Source organism: Scyliorhinus canicula, chromosome 12 (genome assembly GCF_902713615.1).
Source record: "Scyliorhinus canicula chromosome 12, sScyCan1.1, whole genome shotgun sequence".
Taxonomy (NCBI): Eukaryota; Metazoa; Chordata; class Chondrichthyes; order Carcharhiniformes; family Scyliorhinidae; genus Scyliorhinus; species Scyliorhinus canicula.
Window position 1 is genome coordinate 52,767,227 of NC_052157.1, and position 22,994 is coordinate 52,790,220.

Genomic DNA, 22,994 nt, shown 5'->3' on the forward strand with positions numbered 1-22,994 from the left:
GGCTCTGTGAGGCAGCAGTGCTAACCAGTGTGCCACCGTGACGCCCCTTGTGCTTGAGTCACATGAAAAGATACAAGTGATTAGACAACAAATGCAATGTTCTTGTTAATTGCAAGAGGGATGAATATGAAAGAAGAGCTGCTCCTGGAGCAAGGTGTACAGTTTATATCCCCACTTACTACAGCAGGGATATAGTTACATTGGAAGCACTACAGAAGGAGGTTAACTGGGCTGACTCCTGGGACAAAAGAGGGGTTTGTCTTACGAGGGGAGGTTGAGCAGGTTGGGCCTGTACCCACTAAAGTTTAGAAGAATGAGAGGTGATCGATCTCATTGACACACAAGATTCTGCAGGGGGCTTGACAGGCCGGATACAGAGAGGATGTTTCAGCTCAAAGGGTCTCCCATTTAAGATGGAAATGAGGAGGGATTTCTTCTCACAGAGGGTGGAGAGTGTGTGGAATCCTCTTTCCCAGATAGGAGTGGAGGGTGGATCATTTTATATATATTGAAGACTCTGTTATACAGATTTCTGTTTGACAAGTGAGTTGAGAGTTCTGGGGGGGTGGGGACAGAGTGGAGAGCCGATCTCCAGAGGGTGGAGCAGGTTTGAGGGGCTGAATGGTGTCCTCCTGCTCCTAATGCTTGTGATCCTATAACATTTTTGCAGCTTTGAACAGGATTTGATCACTCTTACCTGTGTACTCAGTCAGGACTGGCCTGGAGGAGGCTGGAGATTCTGTGAGGGTGCCGGGACCCTTCCTGCAGTAGATCCCTTTGTGCTGTGGGGCTTGGGCCCTCTGCTCGCAGGTCGCATCCTGGTAGGAAGGGAGTCCCGTGAAGGTGTCAATGGATAAATACCTGTCCCAGTACAAGCCAATGTCATCGCCACTCCCCGGGGAGTCTGGCAGGCTGAAGGAATGTTCCGTTTTCACCTTCACTCCTGTACCAGAGTGGTGATGGGAGGTATTACCCTGGTGCCTGTTTGACAGAGTCCCTCCACCTGAGTCAATAGTAAGATAGATAATCACAGGTAATGCATTCAAAGGGCAATGTGTCTTGTATTGATACTTTAATGCATTAAGTTACATCACATTTAAGCCTGGCTTAAACCCAAGTAAACCCATCTATCTCTCCATTTCTTCTTCTGTGTCGATATTATGTACATGTTTGTCCATTGGTTTAATCTATAACTCTCTCTCTCTTTCTCGTATTTCAGGTTGGGATACCAGTCAGCGGGTGAAAAATATGACAGCATTTCTGAAGCAACATTGAAACTGCGGGCAAGTCCGGGTTGGGGGGGGGGGGGCACAGAGGGGGGGCACAGAGGCATGGCCCCAACTAAACAGGGAGTGGGTGAAAGGAGATTGTGCGTCCCTGGAGACGGGTAACAAAATATTTGTACAGAAAGGTTTGAAAGGAGAAGAATCCAGTGACGAGAGGAGGAGAGAGATTCAACAAGGGGGCGGGGTCCACAGAGCAAGACTGGGATAACCAAATCCCCTCCAAATCCTCCCTGAACTGGGGATGAAGGAAGTGGTCACTGGGACTGAGTCTGGATTTGGGGGTTGAGCTCAGGACAAATGAGGATTTGGGAGGTTGCAGGGAGAGGGAGGGCCGGAGCTATGGAGGAGTTTGGAAACAGAGGCCGGGAGCCTCTCCAGTTCTTTTAGAGCTGGTGGCTGAATGGGTCTTGAGGCAGCAGTTCTTCTGGTGGGCTGATGTTTAAGGAGGGTTAGAATGTGGGATGTCATCAGAATGTGGGAGGTCATCCAGAGCCAGCAAAGGCATGTCCGAGGTGGCAGGAGGGGCTGGGACAGCAGCAGAGATGGAGCAAATCGGTCTTGGGGATAGACTCAGGTCCGAATCTCAGTGTTTCAGGGCCAAGGTTACAAATTCTCTGGGTCTTCCTCAGACAGGAGCCAGCAGGAGGGCTGGGGTGGGGTGGCTGGTTAAAGTCACTCTCTGGCCATAGCGAGCACTATGGGGTCAGGTTTGTTTCTCTCCATGTTTGATTTTGAAGGAATAATTTGTTCATCCCAGGCTGGGTGTCGGCCAAGGAGTCTGACACAAAATAAACAAGAGAGAGTGGACACATCTGTTGACCAGGTAGAGCTGGCTGTCACCAGCTCTCTGGAGTGGTCCTTGAATGTTTTCATCTAGAAGCACTGTGTGGAAGTGAAATAAGAGGGGTTCATGGTTAACAGTGTGGGAGTGGGAACTGGAAATCCACTCGGAAAGCCTTTGGATGTGATATCCCCCACTGAGATCCTTCATCAGCATTGAGACATGTCCACAGGCCCCCAAGTGTTAAATCCTCCATCTCTCTGGTACATGCAACACCTCTGAGGGGCTGGTTTAGCTCTGAGGGGCTGGTTTAGCTCTGAGGGACTGGTTTAGCTCACCCAGCTAAATCGCTGGCAAAACACGCCAGCGGTTCTGCGCATGCGCGAGATCACGCCGCCCTTTGGCGCATGCGTGAACTCGGCAAGTCCCTTCGCCGCCGGCTGCAGCGGTGCCAACCCCTCCGGCATCCACTTCACCCACGAGACAGGTGAGAATTCCTCACAACAGGGGGTGTTTAGCACAGGGCTAAATCGCTGGCTTTGAAAGCAGACCAAGCAGGCCAGCAGCATGGTTCGATTCCCGTACCAGCCTCCCCGGACAGGCGCCGGAATGTGGCGACTAGGGGCTTTTCACAGTAACTTCATTGAAGCCTACTCGTGACAATAAGCGATTTTCATTTTCATTTTTCATTTCATTTCTCTCACCTCCTCTGTCACTTGTCTGTCCTTCCTCTGTGTATCGTTCACTTCTCATTTGGAAGGCAGGTTCAGGGAGGAATTAAGGGAAACCTTTTTCACCCAGACGGTGGTGGGGAATCTGGAACTTGCTACCTGAAGGGGTGGTCGAGGCGCCCTCACAACATCTAAGAAGTATTGAGGTGAGCACTTTAAACTCCACAGCAGACAAGGGGACAGAATAAGTGCTGGGAAATGGGACTAGAATGAATAGATGATTGATGGCCCGTACAGATGGAATGGGCTCATCCCTAATTGCCCCCAAATTGGGCGGCTGGCTCGGTCACTTCGGAGGGCAGCTTAGAGTCAATCACATTGCTATGGGTCTGGAGTCACAGGGAGGCTGGGTGAGAAAGGCAGATTTCCTTCCCTAAAGGGAACCAGATGGGTATTTACAACAATTATGTTTGGCATTACACATAGTATCATAGAGGTCTTACAGCACAGAAAAAACCCTTCGGACCGCTGCATCTGCGCCGGTCAAAATAACCCCACCCAACTATTCTAATCCCATTTCCCAGCACTTGGCCCATAGCCTTGTGTGTCTTGGCATCGCAAGTGCTGATCTAAATACTTCTTAAATGTTATGAGGGTCTCTGCCCTTTCAGGCAGCGAGTTCCAAACTCCCACCACCCACTGGGTGAAAAGTTCTTCCTCACATCCCCTCCAAACCTCCTGCCCGTTACCTTAAATCTATGCCCCCGGTCATTGATCCCTTCACCAAGAGGAAATGTTTCTTCCTGTCTACTCTATCTATACCCCTCATAATTATATATGTCTTAATCATGTCTCCCCTCAGTCTATTCAATCTCTCTTCATAGCTAAAACTCTCCAGTCCAGGAAACATCCTGGTAAATCTCCTCTGCACCCTTTCTGGTGCTATCACATCCCTCTGATAATGTGGAATCCTGAACTGCACACAATACTCTAGCTGTGGCCTAACCAACATTTTTAGACAGTTCCAACATAGCTTCCCTGCTCTTAAACTCTATACCTTGGCTAGTAAAGGCAAGTATACCATATGCCTTCTTGACCACTGTATCTGCCTGCTCTGCTACCTGCATGCCAAGGTCCTAAGTTTCCCTTATCTACACCTTTGGTCACCTCTTTGAAAAATTCAATCAATTTGGCATGGGTGGGACGGTAGCACAGTGGTTAGCCCAGTGGCTCCACAGCGCCAGGGACCTGGGGTCAATTCCCAGCTTGGGTCAGAGTCTGCACTTTTGCCCTGTCTGTGTGGGTTTCCTCCGGGTGCTGTGGTTTCATCCCACAGTCCGAAGATGTGCTCATTAGGTGGATTGGCCATGCTAAATTGCCCTTAATATCCAAAATGGTTACTGGGATATGGGGTAGGTGTGGGTTTAAGTAGGGTGCTCTTGCCAAGGGCTCGTGCAGAGTCGATGGACCGAATGGCCTCCTTCTGCACTGTAAATTCAATGAAGTTGATCAGACATGACCTCCCCTTAACAAAACCATGCTGATTAATCCCTGCCTCTACAAACGCAGAATTGCTTCCAATAATTTCCCAACACAGAGGGTTAGACTGACTGGTCGGTAGTTTCCTGGTTTAGCCTAGACTTGTTGATTGAAATGAAATTCCGGCTATTCCGGTGGGGAGATTTGAACCCATCACCCTGGGCTTCTGGTTAGCTAATTCAGTAACATTTATCACCTCGCCAACATTTCCTCTGCCGCCAGCTCCGAACCTCCGATTCATGTCACTTTTCTGCCTACCTGGGTAAGTGACTCCTGTAAACGTGTCTGCTGGCTCGGCCTCCTGCTTGATCTGGAGGTAGTCCGTGTGCACTCCGGGATCCACCTGCCCCAGTGCAGTGTAGTGGCATTGAGATTTCAGCGTGTACAACTCCTCGGAGCTGACGGGCAGCAGAGTTTGAAAGGACACCGAGGTGAAGCCGGATTCGCCGTAACCTGAAGGCGGGACACACTGGGAGGGCTCGACAGTCTCTCCTGGGGGTGAAACAACAATACTTTGTGATCAGTTCCTCAGAACAGCCGTCTCCAATGTAACTTGTCACACACACGCGCGTTGTTCGCAGTATTGGAGTTAAAAGGCGTTCACTTGGTGAGCTGTGTGAAGCAATATCCCAAATGAACATCACACTGTAACCACCGCCAGAGGTCGCCGTTCACAGAGTAGTAAAAACCTCCACCATAAAAATCAACTTCTTTGACAGAACAGGCATGTACAGGTTAGTTCCCATTATCCCGACTTGACACCTGTAATCCTGTGAGTCCCTCGCCCCTGAAAACTTGTCCAAAGCTCTTTCTAAATCAGTTACCCAATCGGCGACCACCGGCTTGTCTGGTCTAGATCTTTCAGTGGGATTATCAATTTCTGATCTTTGGGTTATTGGAGAAAATTCTGACGGAGAGATTCTATCTCCACTTGGAGAGGCAAGGCTTGATCAGGGATAGTCAGTTTGGCTTTGAGAGAGGAAGGTCATGCCAAACAAATTTGACTGATTTTTTTTGAGAACGTGGGCCAGGTGTGTAGGTGAGGGTGGTGCAGCTGGATTTCAGTAAAGCCCTCGACAAAGTCCCACATGGGATACAGTGTAACTTGCTAAGGTGGAATCAAAATTGGCTTAGTTGCAGCAGACAGAGGCTGCTTTAGTGACTGGAAGCCAGTATCCAGTGGCGTTTCACAGGGATCTGCGCTGGGTTTCCTATTGTTTGTCATTTATATTAACGACATAGATGACATGTAGGATCAGTAAGTTTACAGATGGCACAAAGATTGGTTGGGTGGTTAAAAGTAAGGTTGAGTGTCTTGGCTTACATGAATACAGTATATATACGGGATGGTCAAGATGGACGGCACGGTAGCACAGTGGTTAGCACAGTTGCTTCACAGCTTCAGGGTGCCAGGTTTGATTCCCGGCTTGGGTCACTGTCTGTCTCCTATACCTCCTGCCCAATACCTTGAACTTGTGTTCCCTCGTGTCTGACCCTTCAACTGAAGGGAACAGCTGCTGCATATCCAGCCTGTCCATGCTCCTCATACACTTGTGTAGCTCAATCGGACCATCCTTCAGTCTTCTCTGCTCCAGCGAAAACAACCCAAGCCTATCCAACCTCTCTTCATAACTTAAACGATCATTGCACTCATTCCTTCCCTTGGAAACCCCTATGAGATTACATCTCAACCTTCTCTGTTCCAGGCAGAATGGTCGCAACTTTTACCACCTCCCCTAGTCACCTCACCCCTGGTCACATCCTGGGTGAAGCAGAATCTTTGAACATTTTTAAGGCAGAGCTCGACAGGTTCTTGATTAACAAGGGGTGAAAGGTCGTTGGCGGTCGGCAGGAATGCCAGGTTGGAGGTACAATCAGACCAAGCAATCACCTTATTGAATGACGGAAGTCTTGGGGGGCAGAGTGGTCCTACTCATGACTCAGACTTCTCCTATTCACTCATGGGATGTGGGTATTCCGGCTTATAGAAACAGAAAATAGGAGCAGGAGGAGGCCATTTGTCCCTTCGAGCCTGTACCACTATTCATTATAATTATGGCTGACCATCCAACTCAATAGCCTCAGCACGCCTCCTCCCCATATCAATTGATTTCCCATCACCACAGGAATTTCTGCCCATCCCTGATTGCCCTTGAACTGAGGGGCTTGCCAAGCAATTTCAGGGGAGTAGGTAAGAGTCACCCACATTGCTTTGGGTCTGGAGTCACGTTAGGCCAGACGGGGTGAGGGCGGCAGACTTCCTTCCATAAATGAGTAGGTGCCACATGTTATGACATGTGACTCCAGGAAGCTATATGTGTGTTTCAACATCAAGGTCATATCTAAGGACGTGGGAACATTCAGTAACCTTGATGAAATGCCTTGGGGGTAATGTCATTCTGATTAAATTCGGATGTTCCCGAGATTATTTCTGCATAATCTTTGGAGCAGGGAGCACTGGGGACCAACACAGTTAAAGTTTCCACTGAAAATTACGTGAATGATCATTGTAGCTCAAGTGGCACCGGCATTAACCTACTGGTAAAGAGGTTTGTTGAACAATCGAGATTTGTGTGGCGAGAGAGTGAGCTCAGACACAGAGGGGAGTCAGCTGCTCCATCTCACACCACTCCCTCCCAATAGGACAGGCGTTCTGTGGTGCTGTTATCACATTGAGCAGAGAAGATCACCGAAAACCCAACTGACTTGTGGTTGAAACCTAAGAAAGCCGAATCAGGCACACAACACGGCAATGATTCTGTTGTGAAATCCACTCTTCCCCAGAATCCTCGTTAGATTCCGTATCCACTCCCTTTCCTCATACAGCACACGATCACCCTTTGGGCCAATCCACCCTTTCAAATTTCCGGGCATCTCCCAACTTTTTTCACCGGCTCTGACCCTGGAGAGAGCGCTATCATTTATCCGGTTATAATTTAACAGCCAAATGTTAAAGGTAGCATTGCTCTGTATCTAAACTCATGCTGTACCTGTCCTGGGAGTGTTTGATGGGGATAGTGTAGAGGGAGATTTACTCTGTATCTAACCCCGTGCTGTACCTGTCCTGGGAGTGTTTGATGGGGACAGTGTAAAGGGAGCTTTACCCTGTATCTAACCCCGTGCTGTAACTGTCCTGGGAGTGTTTGATGGGGACAGTGTAGAGGGAGCTTTACTCTGTATCTAACCCCGTGCTGTAACTGTCCTGGGAGTGTTTGATGGGGACAGTGTAGAGGGAGCTTTACTCTGTATCTAACCCCGTGCTGTAACTGTCCTGGGAGTGTTTGATGGGGACAGTGTAGAGGGAGCTTTACTCGGTATCTATCCCTGTGCTGTACCTGTCCTGGGAGTGTTTGATGGGGACAGTGCAGAGGGAGCTTTACTCTGTATCTATCCCCGTGCTGTACCTGTCCTGGGAGTGTTTGATGGGGACAGTGGAGAGGGAGATTTACTCTGTATCTATCCCCATGCTGTACCTGTCCTAAGAGGGTGTTATGGGGATAATGAAGAGGGAGCTTTACCCTACCTAACCCCGTGTTGTACCTATCCTGGGAGTGTTTAATGGGGACAGTGGAAAGGGAGCTTTACTCTGTATCTAACCCTGTGCTGTACCTGTCCTGGGAGTGTTTGATGGGGACAGTGTGGAGGAAGCTTTACTCTGTATCTAACCCCATGCTATACCTGTCCTAAGAGGGTGTGATGGGGATAGTGAAGAGGGAGCTTTACCCTACCTAACCCCGTGTTGTACCTGTCCTAGGAGTGTTTAATGGGGACAGTGTAAGGGGAGCTTTACTCTGTATCTAACCCTGTGCTGTAACTGTCCTGGGAGTGTTTGATGGGACAGTGTAGAGGGAGCTTTACTCTGTATCTAACCCCGTGCTGTACCTGTCCTGGGAGTGTTTGATGGGGACAGTGTAGAGGGAGCTTTACTCTGTATCTATCCCCGTGCTGTACCTGTCCTGGGAGTGTTTGATGGGGACAGTGTAGAGGGAGCTTTACTCTGTATCTATCCCCGTGCTGTACCTGCCCAGGGAGTGTTTGATGGGGACAGTGGAGAGGGAGCTTTACTCTGTGTCTAACCCCGTGCTGTACCTGTCCTGGGAGTGTTTAATGGGGACAGTGGAAAGGGAGCTTTACTCTGTATCTAACCCCATGCTGTACCTGTCCTGGGAGTGTTTGACGGGGACAGTGTTGAGATTTCCTCTGTGACCAGCCTCTGCATAAAACCAGCCCCTACACGCACACACCCTCCCTCTCCCTGTGCATTTATACCTTCTTCTGTGCACGGTTTACAATTTTTGCGGATTCGTTTCTGTCAACATTTCCGGTAGTTTCACTGGTTCATAGGAGGAAATTGAAGCTGTCTTGAAAATACTGCAGAGACTTACTGAGAGCATAATCTGTCCAGCACGGCGGCATGGCGTAATTGGCGGGAGGTCCATTTCCAGCGAACGGTCCCAGAACATCCTGGTAATCTGTGGCGACAGTGTCAGAGATCTGAACATGCATTGGGCAAACAGATCTGCAATTGGGATTGGCGGGAAATATGACGAATGCCTGCTGGTGAATCACTGCTGTGACTTCATTGCATCCAATTATCAATTGTTCGACGGAATTCCATCTGCCATTTCTGCTTAAATACATCAAGGAAGGGGATGCGGGGGACGGGGGGAGATGTGTTTGGGAAAGGGGAGGATATGTGTGTGTATGTGAGGGGGAAGGGATGTGTGTGGAGGGTGTGTGTGTGTGAGGGTTATGGAGATGTGTGGGGGAGGGTGTGTGTCTGTGAGGGGAAGGGAATGCGGATGGGAGGGAATGTGTGTGAGGGGATGGGGATGTGTGGGGGAGGGTGTGTCTCTGTGAGGGGAAGGGAATGCGGATGGGAGGGAATGTGTGTGAGGGGATGGGGATGTGTGGGGGAGGGTGTGTCTCTGTGAGGGGAAGGGAATGCGGATGGGAGGGAATGTGTGTGAGGGGATGGGGATGTGTGGGGGAGGGTGTGTGTGTGTGTGAGGGGATGGGGATGTGTGGGGAGGGTGTGTGTCTGTGAGGGGATGGGAATGCGTGGGGGAGGGTGTGTCTCTGTGAGGGGATGGGGATGTGTGTGGGAGGGTGTGTGTCTGTGAGGGGATGGGGATGTGTGGGGGAGTGTGTGTGTCTGAGGGGATGGGGATGTGTGGGGGAGGGTTTGTGTCTGTGAGGGGATGGGGATGCATGGGGGAGGGTGTGTGTCTGTGAGGGGATGGGGATGTGTGGGGATTGGGGATGTGTGGGGGAGGGCTTGTGTCTATGACGGGAAGGGGATGCGTGGGGGAGGGTGTGTGTCTGTGAGGGGATGGGGATGTGTGGGGGAGGGTGTGTGTCTGTGAGGGGATGGGGATGTGTGTGGGAGGGTGTGTGTCTGTGAGGGGATGGGGATGTGTGGGGGAGGGTGTGTGTGTGAGGAGAAGGGAATGCGGATGGGAGGGAATGTGCCTGATGGGATGGGGATGTGTGGGGGACGGTTTGTGTCTGTGAGGGGATGGGGATGTGTGGGGGAGGGTGTGTGTCTGAGGGGATGGGGATGTGTGGGGGAGGGTTTGTGTCTGTGAGGGGATGGGCATGCATGGGGGAGGGTGTGTGCCTGTGAGGGGATGGGGATGTGTGGAGATTGGGGATGTGTGGGGGAGGGCTTGTGTCAATGATGGGAAGGGGATGTGTGGGGGAGGATGTGTGTCTGGGAGGGGATGGGGATGTGTGGGGGAGGGTGTGTGTCTGTGAGGGGATTGGGATGCATGGGGGAGGCTGTGTGTCTGGGAGGGGATGGGGATGTGTGGGGGAGGGTGTGTGTCTGTGAGGGGATGGGGATGTGTGGGGGAGGGTGCGTGTCTGGGAGGGGATGGGGATGTGTGTGGGAGGGTGTGTGTCTGGGAGGGGATGGGGATGTGTGGGGGAGGGTGTGTGTCTGTGAGGGGATGGGGATGCGCGGGGGAGGGTGTGTGTCTGTGAGGGGATGGGGATGTGTGGGGGAGGGGATGGGAATGTGTGGGGGAGGGTGTGTGTCTGTGAGGGGATGGGGATGTGTGGAGCAGGGTGTGTGTCTGTGAGGAGATGGGGATGTGTGGGGGAGGGTGTGTGTCTGTGAGGGGATGGGGATGTGTGTGGGAGGGTGTGTGTCTGGGAGGGGATGGGGATGTGTGGGGGAGGGGATGGGAATGTGTGGGGGAGGGTGTGTGTCTGTGAGGGGATGGGGATGTGTGGAGCAGGGTGTGTGTCTGTGAGGAGATGGGGATGTGTGTGGGAGGGTGTGTGTCTGGGAGGGGATGGGGATGTGTGTGCGAGGGTGTGTGTCTGTGAGGGGATGGGGATGCGCGGGGGAGGGTGTGTGTCTGTGAGGGGATGGGGATGTGTGGGGGAGTGTCTGTGAGGGGAAGGGGTTTGTGGGGGAGGGGATGTGTGTGGGAAGGAGTATGTGTGTGCAAGTGTGTATGTGGAGGTGGGGAGAGGTGTGTATGGGAGGGGATTGGGATGTGTGTGGGAGGGATGTGGGTTGGAGGGGCAGGGTGTGTGTGTGGTGGGGAAGGTTGTGTCTGGGAGGAGACTGTGTGTGGGAGGAGAGATTCTGTGTGAGACCGTGTGTTTGTGGGGGTGGGGTGTATGTGCAAGGAAGGGTGTGTGTGTGGGAGTGTGTGTATATGGGAGGGAGATGTTTGGAAGGGGAGGGTGTGTACCGGAGTGGGAAGGGATATTGGGGTGGGGAGGGTTTGTGTATGGTAGGGGCTGTTTGTGGGAGGGGGAGGTGATATGTGGGTGTGTGTCGGGGGAGAGGTTGGGTGGGAGGGGGGTGTGGGAAGGAGGGGATGGGGGTGTGTGGGAAGGGAGGGGAGGGGTGTGTGCGGGGTGAGAGTGGGAGTGCGTGTGAGGGGTGGAGGGTATTGTGGGAGGGCGAGGGTGGTGTGTGGGGTAGGGCGTGTGTGGTGTGAGAGGGGGAGGGGTGTGTGGGAGGTGAGGGTTTGTGTGTGGGAGGCGGTGGGTGTTGGAGGGCGAGTGTGTGTGGGATGGGAGGGGTGTATGGGAGGGGAGGTGTGTGTGTGAGATGGGAGTGGGACGGGGAGGGTGAGGAGGTGTGAGATGGGGAGGGAGTGTGTAGGAGGTGGGGGGGGGGAGATGTGTGTGTGTTGGGGGGGGGGGGCGGTGGTGGTGCAGATTGATAGTTTGATTGTGATAACTAACTCCACATTGAGGCCTGGTCCGGAATATGCCCCATCAGTTCAATATCCCTCCATTGACCATTCAGCTGTTATTCATTAAAAACCTGAGAAACAGACCGATAAAGGCCGATTGCAATGTGACCTCTTTGTAACTGTCCTGAAAACGAATTGGATAAAGTGTTTGGAAAGAAAGCTCGGTGGTTATTTTGGAAAGAAAACTGACGGTATGGGGTGTCAGAGGTGGCTGTTCATGTGGGCAAACACAGGCGTGGATCATAGGTCTGTGTGTCTGGAAGGATGATTCAGAGAGCTGCAGGATTGGAGAAGCAGCTTCTGAATAATGTCAACCCCAGGCCACTCTTTACTGCGCTCATGTCGCTCACCTTGAGACAGGGACTGGGCAGCAGTTCCCTAACACGGCCGACAGGGGCGATATAATCAGCCTCTGGCTCACAGCAGACAGGGAATGTACAATCCTGCTTTGGAGAAAACCAATTGGGGCGTTTGCACTGTGAAGTTTCGGTAGCCAAGACGGAGAAAGTGTTTCCCAAGCGGCAGGAGGCTCGGTAGCCAGAGGGGCACACAGACAGTAGAGAGCCGGGGGAAAGGGCCATGGGGGCGCGGGAAGATGAGGAGAATGTTTATTTATTTCACACACACAGTTGTTGTGATCTGGAAGCTACTGCCTGAAAGGGCGCTGGAAGCAGATTCATTAGGAACTTTCAAAAGGGGCAATTGGAGAAATACTTGATCAAGAAAAATAAATCACGGGTTACAGTTGGCGAAGAGTGAGAGCAATGGGATAGCTCCACCAAATAACAGAACAATCAGGAGGGACAGAAAGGCTCCATTCTGAACTGAATAACGTAATGAGATGACGAAGTCCATTCGGCCCATTTTAGCGCAGAGCAGAGGATTGGCTCTAAAGGATTGGAGTATAAAGAGAATGTAAGCAAGTGTGAGCTTATCTGGTTTGGGCCAAAGAAGGAAAGATCAGGGTACGGGTGCTGTGAAGCTGAATTCAGTGAATATCCAAAGAGACCCAGGGATTCAAGATGCGCAGATGTTTAAAATGCCAGGAACAAGTGAAGAAAACAATCAACAAGGCTAATGGAATGCAGCCTTTATATCTAGTGGATTGGAATATAAAGACACAGGGGTGCAGCTTTACAAAACCCTGGTTAGACCCACATGGAGTCACTGTGAGCAGTTCTGGGCGCCACACCTTAGGAAGTATATATTGGCCATGGAGGGGGTGCAATGCAGGTTTATAAAAATGATACCTGGACTACAGGGGTGAGGTTATGAGGAGAGATTACACTAGAATTTGCTCGAATTTAGGAGGTTAAGGAATGATCTGATCGAAGTATTTAAGATATTAACATGGAAAGACAGGTTCGATAAAGACAAACTATTTCCACTTGCTGGAGTTTCTAAAACTAGAGGGCATAGTCTAAATATTAGGGCTAGACCATTGAGGAGAGATATTCAGAAGAACCCCTTCATTCAAAGGGTGGGAGAGATTTTGAACTCTCTCCCAGAAACAGCGGTTAAAGCTAGATCAGTTATTAATTTTAAATCTGAGATACATTTTTCTTAAGCAAAGATATTAAGGGATGGGGGCCAAACACATATGGAGTTCGGTCACAAATGAGCCATGATCTCAGTGAATGGTGGCACAGACCTGATGGGCTGAATGGTCCACTCCTGTTCCTATGTAGACTCTAAAGCCCCCTTATTGCTTTTGCCTGGTCAGTGATGATTATTGATAGCCCCAGCAGAGGGCAGTAGTCATTGGAGTCCATTCAAGATGGAGTCAGACAGACTTCCGACGAAACAGGCAGGCGAGGGTCATTGGCAGGTGGATGAAGGTCGGGAGCGGGCAGGGAAAGTTGGAGTTTGAAGGGACAACAAGGCAACAATAAGGGCAGCACGGGCACACAGTGGTTAGCACTACTGTCTCACAGCACCAGGGACCCAAGTTCGATTCCCGGCTTGGGTCACTGGCTGTGTGGAGTTTGCACTCTCTCCCCGTGTCTGCGTGGGTTTCTTCCGGGTGCTCAGGTTTCCTCACACAGTCCAAAGATGTGCATGTTAGGTGGATTGACCATGATAAATTGTCCCTTAGTGTCCAAAAGGTTAGGTTGGGGTTACTGGGTTACGGGAGTAGGGTGGGGGAGTGGAACTGTGTGGGGTGGTCTTTTGAAGGGTCGGGGCAGACGCACTGAGCTGAATGGCCTCCTTCTGGACTGTAGGGATTCTATTATATGAATCGGGTCAGGACCATGGTGGGGCAGGGTCGAGGGGATGAATGTTTGACTCCGGCTGACCCTAATTCCTATGGGGGCGAGAACACCCCACCTCCTACCTTTAGGTATTTGGGAGTTTTGCCCCTGGTTGGCAGGTTGGTTGAAGGAGGTCCCACATGTCTGGTACATCAGCTGTGAGCCACCCGGGGTCAGGAACGAGAACTCTCGGTCCAGTTCTGGAAAAGAAAGTACAATGGAGGCCAGAGTTAGTGAAGGCGATGGTCACACTGTCCCGTGACTGGATTGTGGTACCTGCCCCCTTCCAATCGGCAGTGACCGTGTTATCCTGTGTTGAAGGAAGTCGGGAGGTCGAATCCTCCTGTTGTGTTGATCCCTGGCTTAACAATAAAAAAGCACAATTAAATCAGAGGCAGGAAGTGGATATTTTAACAGCTGTAATTAGCCCCCAGTTGGAGAGAATGGAGTCTGCATTTCATTGTCCAGAACCGAAAGAAAAGCGCAAACTCAAACAATAGTTACCGTCCCAGTCCTCAACCCTGATGTCAATTTCCAAAAACTTAGTAGGACCGAGGTTCAAATCATTGGGACAATTCAGATCCCCCTTCAGTCTTTGCCCCCTTGTCAAACCCTCAGCTGCAAAGCCCTTGTCCCCCCACCCCCCACCCCCCTCTCCTCACCCCTCACCCCCAGATCTTCCATTCGCTGTCCTGTGACTGTTTGAATTACTTTTTAATTTTCGTACCAATCCGACCGGGGTTGGACCTCAGGGTCTTGCCCACATTTCGGAGACTCGCATTCTCCGCCTTGCATCGCTCGTCCGCCCAGCCTCTGGCGTCCAGGACGGGGGGCCAGCCATCCATGTTCCTGGCCCCTGCCAACTCAGAGAGACCCCTCCCCCCGCTCTCAGAACATGGTGCCGCCCTCTCCCCCCACCCCCTCCTCCTCATTCACACCATTCACCATGGGCCCGGGGGGGGGGGGGGGGAGGGGGTGACTCGTGGCCACTCACTGGTTTTGCTGGAAGAGGGAAGGATGGAGAATTGGGAGAGCTGACTTTATCTGTGCGTCCCAGCAGGAAATTCCAGGAGAGGAGTGTGCAGAAAATAAACCCAGGCGGTGGAAGTGGCTGTAACTCTGACAGGAAGCCTGCAGACTCCAGATACAAGACTGGGTCAATAGATATGACCCCCCCCCCCCCCCCACCCTCCTCCTCCCCCCAGCTCCGGTCAAAAGGCAATGCTATTTTCATCACCGCAGCTTTAGGCGTGAACGACAATTTAAAAAGTCTTCATTGATTTAGCAAATCCATCCTGGACAGCGGGGAAGGGCAGGGTGCAGGGGCGGGGGGGGGGGGGGGGGGGGGGGGGGGGGGGAGTGCAAACACGTACAGAGAAGTAGAGACAGAGCGCGAGAGCAAAACAAAAGAGACAAACTTGGAGTGAGGCAGAGACACGGGGAGGGCGGTGAGAGAGGGACAAAAGGTTGAGGGATATTGGGAACAGGCTGGCAAGTTGGACAATGTAGCTGAGGTAGATTGTCAGGGGGAATGGAGGAACAGGACACTGATGGGCCGAATGGCCGCCGCCTGTTCCTATTTCCAATTCTGTCATGAGGGGAAATAAGAAAGTTAGAGAGACATAGAATGAGTCAGGCACCCACATGCGGAGAGTGGGAATGTGCCCATAGAGATGTGATACACACAGTGAGAGGGAGAGAGATTCAGAGAGAAAGACAGAGGCAGAGAGAGAGTGACATAGAGAAAAAAAATAGAGACAGAGAGAGAGAGAGAGTGAGAGAGAGCAGAAGCAGACTTATAAACGGAGATGGGAATAGCGACAAAGAGGGAAAGATCAAACCAGACATAAGGCATGGAAGTGATGTAATCGTAAAGACTGAAAGACAGGAACAGACAACAAAGGGAGATAATGAAGTTAAGAGAGAGACACAGAAAAAGTGATAGAAAACGATAGAGATAGAGATGGAGAAAGGCAGTCGGAAGGAATCAGCAGGTAAGAAGATAACGAGTTTGGGAGTGAGGCAGAGGGAGACAGGACTGAAGACAAAGACTCCGAGAGGAACAGAGATAGAGGTGGATACTGAGACAAAGTGACAATAGGGGAGATAGAGATCAAGATATGGTCCTTAGCAACCAGTCTCAATGTTTAAACAGTATCAGAAGCAGGTTGCAATGAAGGGCTACCTTATAAACATTATCCTGCTGTGCACAGGATGTGACTAAAGTTTTCTTCCAAAATTTTTGAGTTGGAAATGAGAGTAAATCTGCCTGACGAATATGGTGCGATCAATGTGACGTTCCCCGCTCTGACCAGAGATTGAATTCAAATCTGGCTTCACTGTCACCTATCAGCTCTGATGACGATGATCCAGTTGGGTGAATGGTTGGAGAAATGTTTAATCTCGGATCACATTTAGGATGATGAGAAGTTTTGGTCGAGTAGGGAGGGAGGAACAAAGTACCTCCTCCCAGTGGGCGGCTGACCAAAACCCACTGGTAAATGATAGGTAAATAATATCACAATGTTTCGGATTGCTTGGGTAAGGGGAAGTAGCAATCCAGTATAAAAATAATTAACGGGGGACTCACTAGGATGAAAAAGTATATGGCTAGAGGAAATTGGCTCTATGGTTTGATGAATGGTTCGTGAAGAAAGAATATTAGCTCCAAATATTTGCAATATTTCTTCTGTGTATGACGGCAGCTGTATTACCAATCCCCGGCCTCCCTTGAATAGCCAGGAGGCAGTCAAAGAACAAACAAAGAAAAATACAGTACAGGAACAGGCCCTTCGGCTCTCCAAGTCTGCACCAGTCAAGATACCAACCTTGGCCAAAATCCTCAGCACTTCCTTGTGCTATATCCCTCTATATAATCCTATCTATGTATTGGTCAAGATGCCTTTGAATGCCGTGAATGTATCAGCTTCCACAACCTCCCCTGGCAATGCATTCCAGGCACTCACCGCCCTCTGTGTAAAAAACCTGCCTTGCTCATCTCCTCTAAACATTGCCGTACGGACCTTAAACCTATGCCCTCTGGTGATTGACACCTCCACCCTGGGAAAGAGTGCCTTCCCATCTACTCTATAAATGCCCCTCATAATCTTGTAGACCTCTATCAGGTCGCCCCTCAGGAAGGGCTAAAGTGAGCACGGAAAGGTACAAATTCCACTGCCAATGCCATGGAAATCCGTAGGTTCTAGATCTAATCCAGATATGACTGCCTGTCATATAAAGGGAACAATATTGGCTTGGTTCTCAAGAAACAGGCCAGAGAATATGGGATGAGCAACGCCCATTGATCTAAAATAATGTATGCCCCATTAAGAGGTATTAAAGCAGTGAAGTCAATTAGCCTTTCAACGAAGATTTCACAAGATAAAAACACATTTGATTAAAATTTGATGAGACATGTTTTGAACAACACCATCAATAGCAAACAGGAGTCATGGCGCAGAAAAGATGAAGAGTAAACAAACCTCTACCTTGTTCCCATCAAACATTCCCAGGCCGGGTACAGCATGGCATTAGAGGCAGGGTAAAGCTCCCTCTACACTGTCACCATCAAACAATCCCAGGACAGGGACAGCACGGGTTAGATACAGAGTAAAGCTCCCTCTGCACTGTCCCCATCAAACACTCCCAGGACAGGTACAGCACGGGGTTAGATACAGAGTAAAGCCCCCTCTACACTGTCCCTATCAAACACTCCCAGGACAGGTACAGCCCGGGGTTAGATCTGCAGTTAAGCTCCCTCTACACTGTCCCAATCAAATAGTCCTAGGACAGGTACAGCACGGGGTTAGATACAGAGTAAATCTCTTACTGCACTGTCCCATCACACAGCCTCTGGACATGTACAGTATAGAATCAGAGAATCATTGAAATTACACTGCAGAAGGAGGCCATTCGGCCCAACGAGTCTGCACCAGCCCTTGAAAAGTGCACCCGACTTAAGCCACACCACCACCCTATCCCCGTAACCCAGTTAGTTACCCCACCTAACATTTGTGGACACTAAAGGAAATTTAGACTGGCCAATCCACCTAACCTGCACATCTTTGGACTGGAGTTAGATACAGAGTAAAGCTCCATCAAACTGTCCGCCTCAAACACTGTGAGACAGGTACGTCCTGGCGTTAAATGCACAGTAAAGCTCCCTCCACACTGTCCCCATCAACCGCTCGCAGGACAGGTACAGTACAGGGTTCGATGCACAGTAAAGCTCCTTCGACACTGTCCCCATCAAACACTCCCAGGACAGGTACAACATGGGGTTAGATACAGAGTAAAGCTCCCTCTACACTGTCCCCATCAAACACTCCCAGGACAGGTACAGCACAGGATTAGATACAGAGTAAAGCTCCCTCTACACTGTCCCCATCAAATACTCCCAGGACAGGTACAGCACGGGGTTAGATACAGAGTAAAGCTCCCTCTACACTGTCCCCATCAAACACTCCCTGGGCAGGAGCAGCTGAGATTAGTTGCAAAATAACGGTCACTCTACACTGTCCCCATCAAACATTCCAAGGACATAAACTGCACGGGGTTAGATACAGATATAAGCTCCTCGACAGTGTCCCCATAAAACACTCTCAGGACAGGTTCAACAAGGAGTTTGATACTGCTTAAAGCTCCCTCTGCACTGTCCCCATCAAACACTCCCAGTGCAGGTACAGCACGGGGTTAGATACAGAGTAAAGCTCCCTCTACACTGTCCCCCATCAAACACTCCCAGGACAGGTACAGCACAGGATTAGATACAGAGTAAAGCTCCCTCTACACTGTCCCCATCAAACACTCTCAGGACAGGTTCAACAAGGAGTTTGACACTGCTTAAAGCTCCCTCTGCACTGTCCCCATCAAACACTCCCAGTGCAGGTATAGCACGGGGTTAGATACAGATTTAAGATCCCTCTCCAGATGCAGCTCATTAAACGCTCCCTGGACTTGCATAACAAGGAGTTAGATACTAAATAAAGCAGCCCCTGCACTGTCCCCATCGAACAATCCTCGGCACAGCACACGGCTAGGTTCCAAATAAAGTTCCCTCTACAATATCCCGAACAATCGCTTCCAGGGCAGGTACAGCACTGGATTAGATACAGAGTAAAGCTCCCTCTACACCGTCCCGATCAAACACTCTCAGGACAGGTACAGCACAGGGTTAGATACAGTGTAAATCTCTCTCTACACTCTCCCCAAACAGCAGTCCCAGGACAGAAACAGCGCGGGGTTAGATACAGAGTAAAGTTCCCTCCACACTGTCCCCATCAAACACTCCCAGGACAGGCACAGCATGGGGTTAGATACAGAGCAATAATCCCTGTACACTGTCCCATCAAACACTCCCAGGACAGGGACAGCATGGGGTTAGATCCAGAGTAATGATCCCTGTACACTGTCCCATCAAACACTCCCAGGACAGGTACAGCATGGGGTTAGATACAGAGTAATGATCCCTCTACACTGTCCCCATCAAACACTCCCAGGACAGGTACAGCATGGGGTTAGATGCAGAGTAACAATTCCTGTACACTGTCCCATCAAACACTCCCAGGACAGGGACAGCATGGGGTTAGATACAGAGTAACAATCCCTGTACACTGTCCCATCAAACACTCCCAGGACAGGGACAGCATGGGGTTAGATACAGAGTAATGGTCCCTTGCTGATCAATTGGATATTTACGCAGCCTCACTGGGACGTCGCCTTCAGATATTCTAGCCCTTATCACGTCCATCACTCGCTTTTGTTTAATATTTTAAAATATTGTTTCCGGAAGTGAGGACACCTCTGTCCAGCTCCATTTACACAGTAATCTTTCAAAGTGGGCTGGCCAATCTGATATGATGTGGGCTGTGGAGGAGCTGCAATCCGGCAGTACAGTCACTGCTCGGCAGTGTTGCCGGTGTTGCTGCTTTCTTAGTCTGAGTGAAGTTCCCTTAGCCGAATGGCCTAACTCACCGTACAAGCTGAGGTCCAGTTCACTGGGAACCTGCTGGAGGGAGCAGTCATTGTATCGGGTGTGCAGCGGGTATGGCTCCATTCCCCAGTTAAATCCAGAGCAGGGATCTGTGGGAGAAATGGATGGAGTTTTAGACATCATGATACGATCTATTCCTCATCCACCCATTCCTGTTTACCCCATCCATTCCCATTCTGACCATTTACTCGTTCTCCCTCTCTGCTCACTCAGGCGGCGCCGCTTCACATTATCATTCCCCTTCACCCTTTCACACATAAAACATAGAAAACAGGAGCATGAGGCCATTCGGCCCTTCGAGCCTGCTCTGCCATTCATTATGATCATGGCTGATCATCAAGTTCAATACCCTGATCCCCCCACCCCCATATCCCTGGATGTCTTAAGCCCCAAGAGCTAAATCCAATTCCTCCTTGAAAATACACCAAATTTTGGCCTCAACTACTTTCTGGGGTAGTGAACTCCACAGATTCACATGAAGACAGTTCTTCTCACCTCAGTCCTGAAGAATTTACCCCTCATCCTCAAACTATGACCCCCTAGTTCTGGACTCCCCCACCACCGGGAACATTCTTTCTGAATCTACCCTGTCTAATCCGGTTAGAATTTTGTACATTTCTATGAGATCCCCCCTCATTCTGCTAACCTCCAATGAATATAATCCTAACCGATTTAGTCTCTCCTCATAAATCAGTCCCGTCATCCCAGAAATCAGCCTGGTAAACCTTCGCTGCACTTCCTCCAGAGCAAGAACATCCTTCCTCAGATAAGGACACCAAAACTGCACACAATACTCCAGGTGTGACCTCACCAATGCCCTATACAATTACAGTGAAACATTATATTGCTACACTCAAATCCTCTCGCTATGAAGGCCAACATACCATTTGCCTTCTCTGCTGCCTGCTGTACCTGCACGCTTACTTTCAGCGACTTGCCCCTGTGTCCAGACTTGGGCAGTTTAGCAGGGACAGGCAGGTGTCAGCTGTGGGAGTTTGTTGGTAAAAAGGCCCAGGAAAGCCACCCCAGTGAGGAGCTTCAATCTAATCCGAGTGAAGTCAACAGACCAGGTCCCGGGCCGGTCTCCCTGCCAAACCGGGGCTGTTTTTTGGCGGGGAAAGTTGGAGCAGCGGTTGTGAGTTGAGGGAAAGTCTCTGGAGTTGGTTGAGGGCGGGTTCCGGCTGGACCGTGGGACTGGGTATGTGTCCGTGCGCTTGGGAGCGGATAAAACAAGACACGTGAAAGTGGGCGAGAATTGGATGTTAAATCTGCCGCTTGCAGCGAGGGTCCTGGTGCTTCCAGTTTCTTTTGGAGCGAAGATGGGTGACCCAGCCTCTCTGGGCTGAATGGCCTCTTTCTGTGGGCGAGTTGAGTGGGCGGTGGGGGCCTCCCGCGGGGGGGAGAGATTCACTTTGCTCTTCATCCTTGATTGGGGATCATTTCACCAGAAAGTGGCCTCCCGCCTCCCAGGGTCATCCAACACAACAGCGAAAACTCGGCCACAGAACCCCCCAAAATAACTTTCCAAAAGGGGAGGGGGTGCGGAGGTGAGGGGGTGCAGAGAGATTAAACAGCGGGCGGAGAAAGTTACCCAGAATAATGAGACATGGAGCCACAATGTGTGTGTGTGTGTGTGAGAGAGAGAGAAAATCAGAGAGGTGGGCCACAAGAGGGAGAGAGGGAGGGGGGCACAGAGAGAGGGGGGCACAGAGAGAGAGGGGGGCACAGAGAGAGGGGGGCACAGAGAGAGGGGGGCACAGAGAGGGGGGCACAGAGAGAGAGAGGGAGGAGGGCACAGAGAGAGGGGGGCACAGAGAGAGAGAGGGAGGAGGGCACAGAGAGAGGGGGGCACAGAGAGAGAGAGGGAGGAGGGCACAGAGAGGGGGGGCACAAAGAGAGAGAGGGAGGGGGGCACAGAGAGAGAGAGGGAGGGGGGCACAGAGAGAGAGGGGCACAGAGAGAGGGGGGCACAGAGAGAGGGGGGCACAGAGAGAGGAGGGGGGCACAGAGAGAGGGGGGCACAGAGAGAGAGGGAGGAGGGCACAGAGAGAGGGGGGCACAAAGAGAGAGAGGGAGGGGGGCACAGAGAGAGAGAGGGAGAGGGGCACAGAGAGAGGGGACAGAGAAAGGGGGGTTGAGAGAGAGGGGGCAGAGAGAGGGGGCTTGAGAGAGAGGGGGCAGAGAGAGAGAGGGCAGAGAGAGGGGGCAGAGAGAGGGGGGTTGAGAGAGAGGGGGTAGAGAGAGAGAGGGGGCAGAGAGAGGGAGGGGGGTTGAGAGAGAGGGGCAGAGAGAGAGAGGGGGCAGAGAGAGGGAGGGGGCACAGAGAGAGAGAGAGAGAGGGAGGGGGCAGAGAGAGAGAGGGGAGGGGGCAGAGAGAAAGAGAGGGGCAGAGAGAGAGAAGGGGAGAGAGAGAAAGACGGAGAAAAGGAGAGACAGTGAGGAAGAGAGAGACAAATAAAGGGAGAGACATGGAGAGAGAGAGTGAGGCGAGAGAGGAGAGAGAGGTAGAGAGAGGCAGGAGGGAATTTGGGGGTGGGAGACAGAGACAGGGAGAGACAAAAGGGAGAGACAGATAGAGGCAGAGAGAGTGAAGAGCAAGAAGCAGAGAGAGGGAGAGTCATCCGCGAGGAAGGAGCAGTGCTCCGAAAGCTCGTGTTTGAAACAAACCTGTTGGACTTTAACCTGATGTTGTAAGTCTTACTGTGCTCACCCCAGTCCAAAGCTGGCATCTCCACATCATAGTAAAGAGAGGCAGACAGAGGGAGAGAGAGGAGCGAATGTGTATGTGGGACAGAAACAGGGAGAGACAGAGAGTGGGAGAGACAGAGACAGAGAGAGTAAAGAGCGAGAGAGACAGAGAGTTGAAGAGCGAGAGACAGAGAGTGAAGAGCGAGAGACAGAGTGTAAGAGCGAGAGGCAGAGAGGTGAAGAGCAAGAGACAGAGAGAGACAGAGTGAAGAGCGAGAGACAGAGAGGCAGAGAATGAAGAGCGAGAGACAGAGAGAGACCGATGTGAAGAGCGAGAGACAGAGAATAAAGAGCAAGAGACAGAGAGAGACAGAGTGAAGAGCGAGAGACAGAGAGAGGCAGAGTAAAGAGCGAGAGACAGAGAGAGGCAGAGGGGGGCAGAGACCGAGAGAGGGAGAGAGAGGGGAGGGAATGTGTGTCTGGGACAGTGAGGGGGGGGGGGGGGGGGACACCACAAGAGAGACAGACACGGAGGAGCAACAGAGCAGAGGAAGAGACAATAGCC

General features: G+C 51.1%; 1 protein-coding gene across 1 annotated transcript in view; it reads right to left on the bottom strand.

Moving 5' to 3' along the window:
* Positions 1–19,827, bottom strand: part of LOC119974589 (protein c-ets-1-B-like) — a 28,248-nt gene extending 8,421 nt beyond the window's left edge. Inside the window, exons 1-5 of the mRNA XM_038813621.1 lie at positions 19,723–19,827; positions 13,833–13,949; positions 8,663–8,749; positions 4,536–4,769; positions 698–1,003 (exon numbers count right to left, since the gene is read on the bottom strand). Coding sequence (XP_038669549.1) covers positions 698–1,003; positions 4,536–4,769; positions 8,663–8,749; positions 13,833–13,949; positions 19,723–19,804 — 826 coding nt within the window. The 5' untranslated portion in view covers positions 19,805–19,827. The remainder of the gene's footprint in view (positions 1–697; positions 1,004–4,535; positions 4,770–8,662; positions 8,750–13,832; positions 13,950–19,722) is intronic.
* Positions 19,828–22,994: the final 3,167 nt, after the last annotated feature.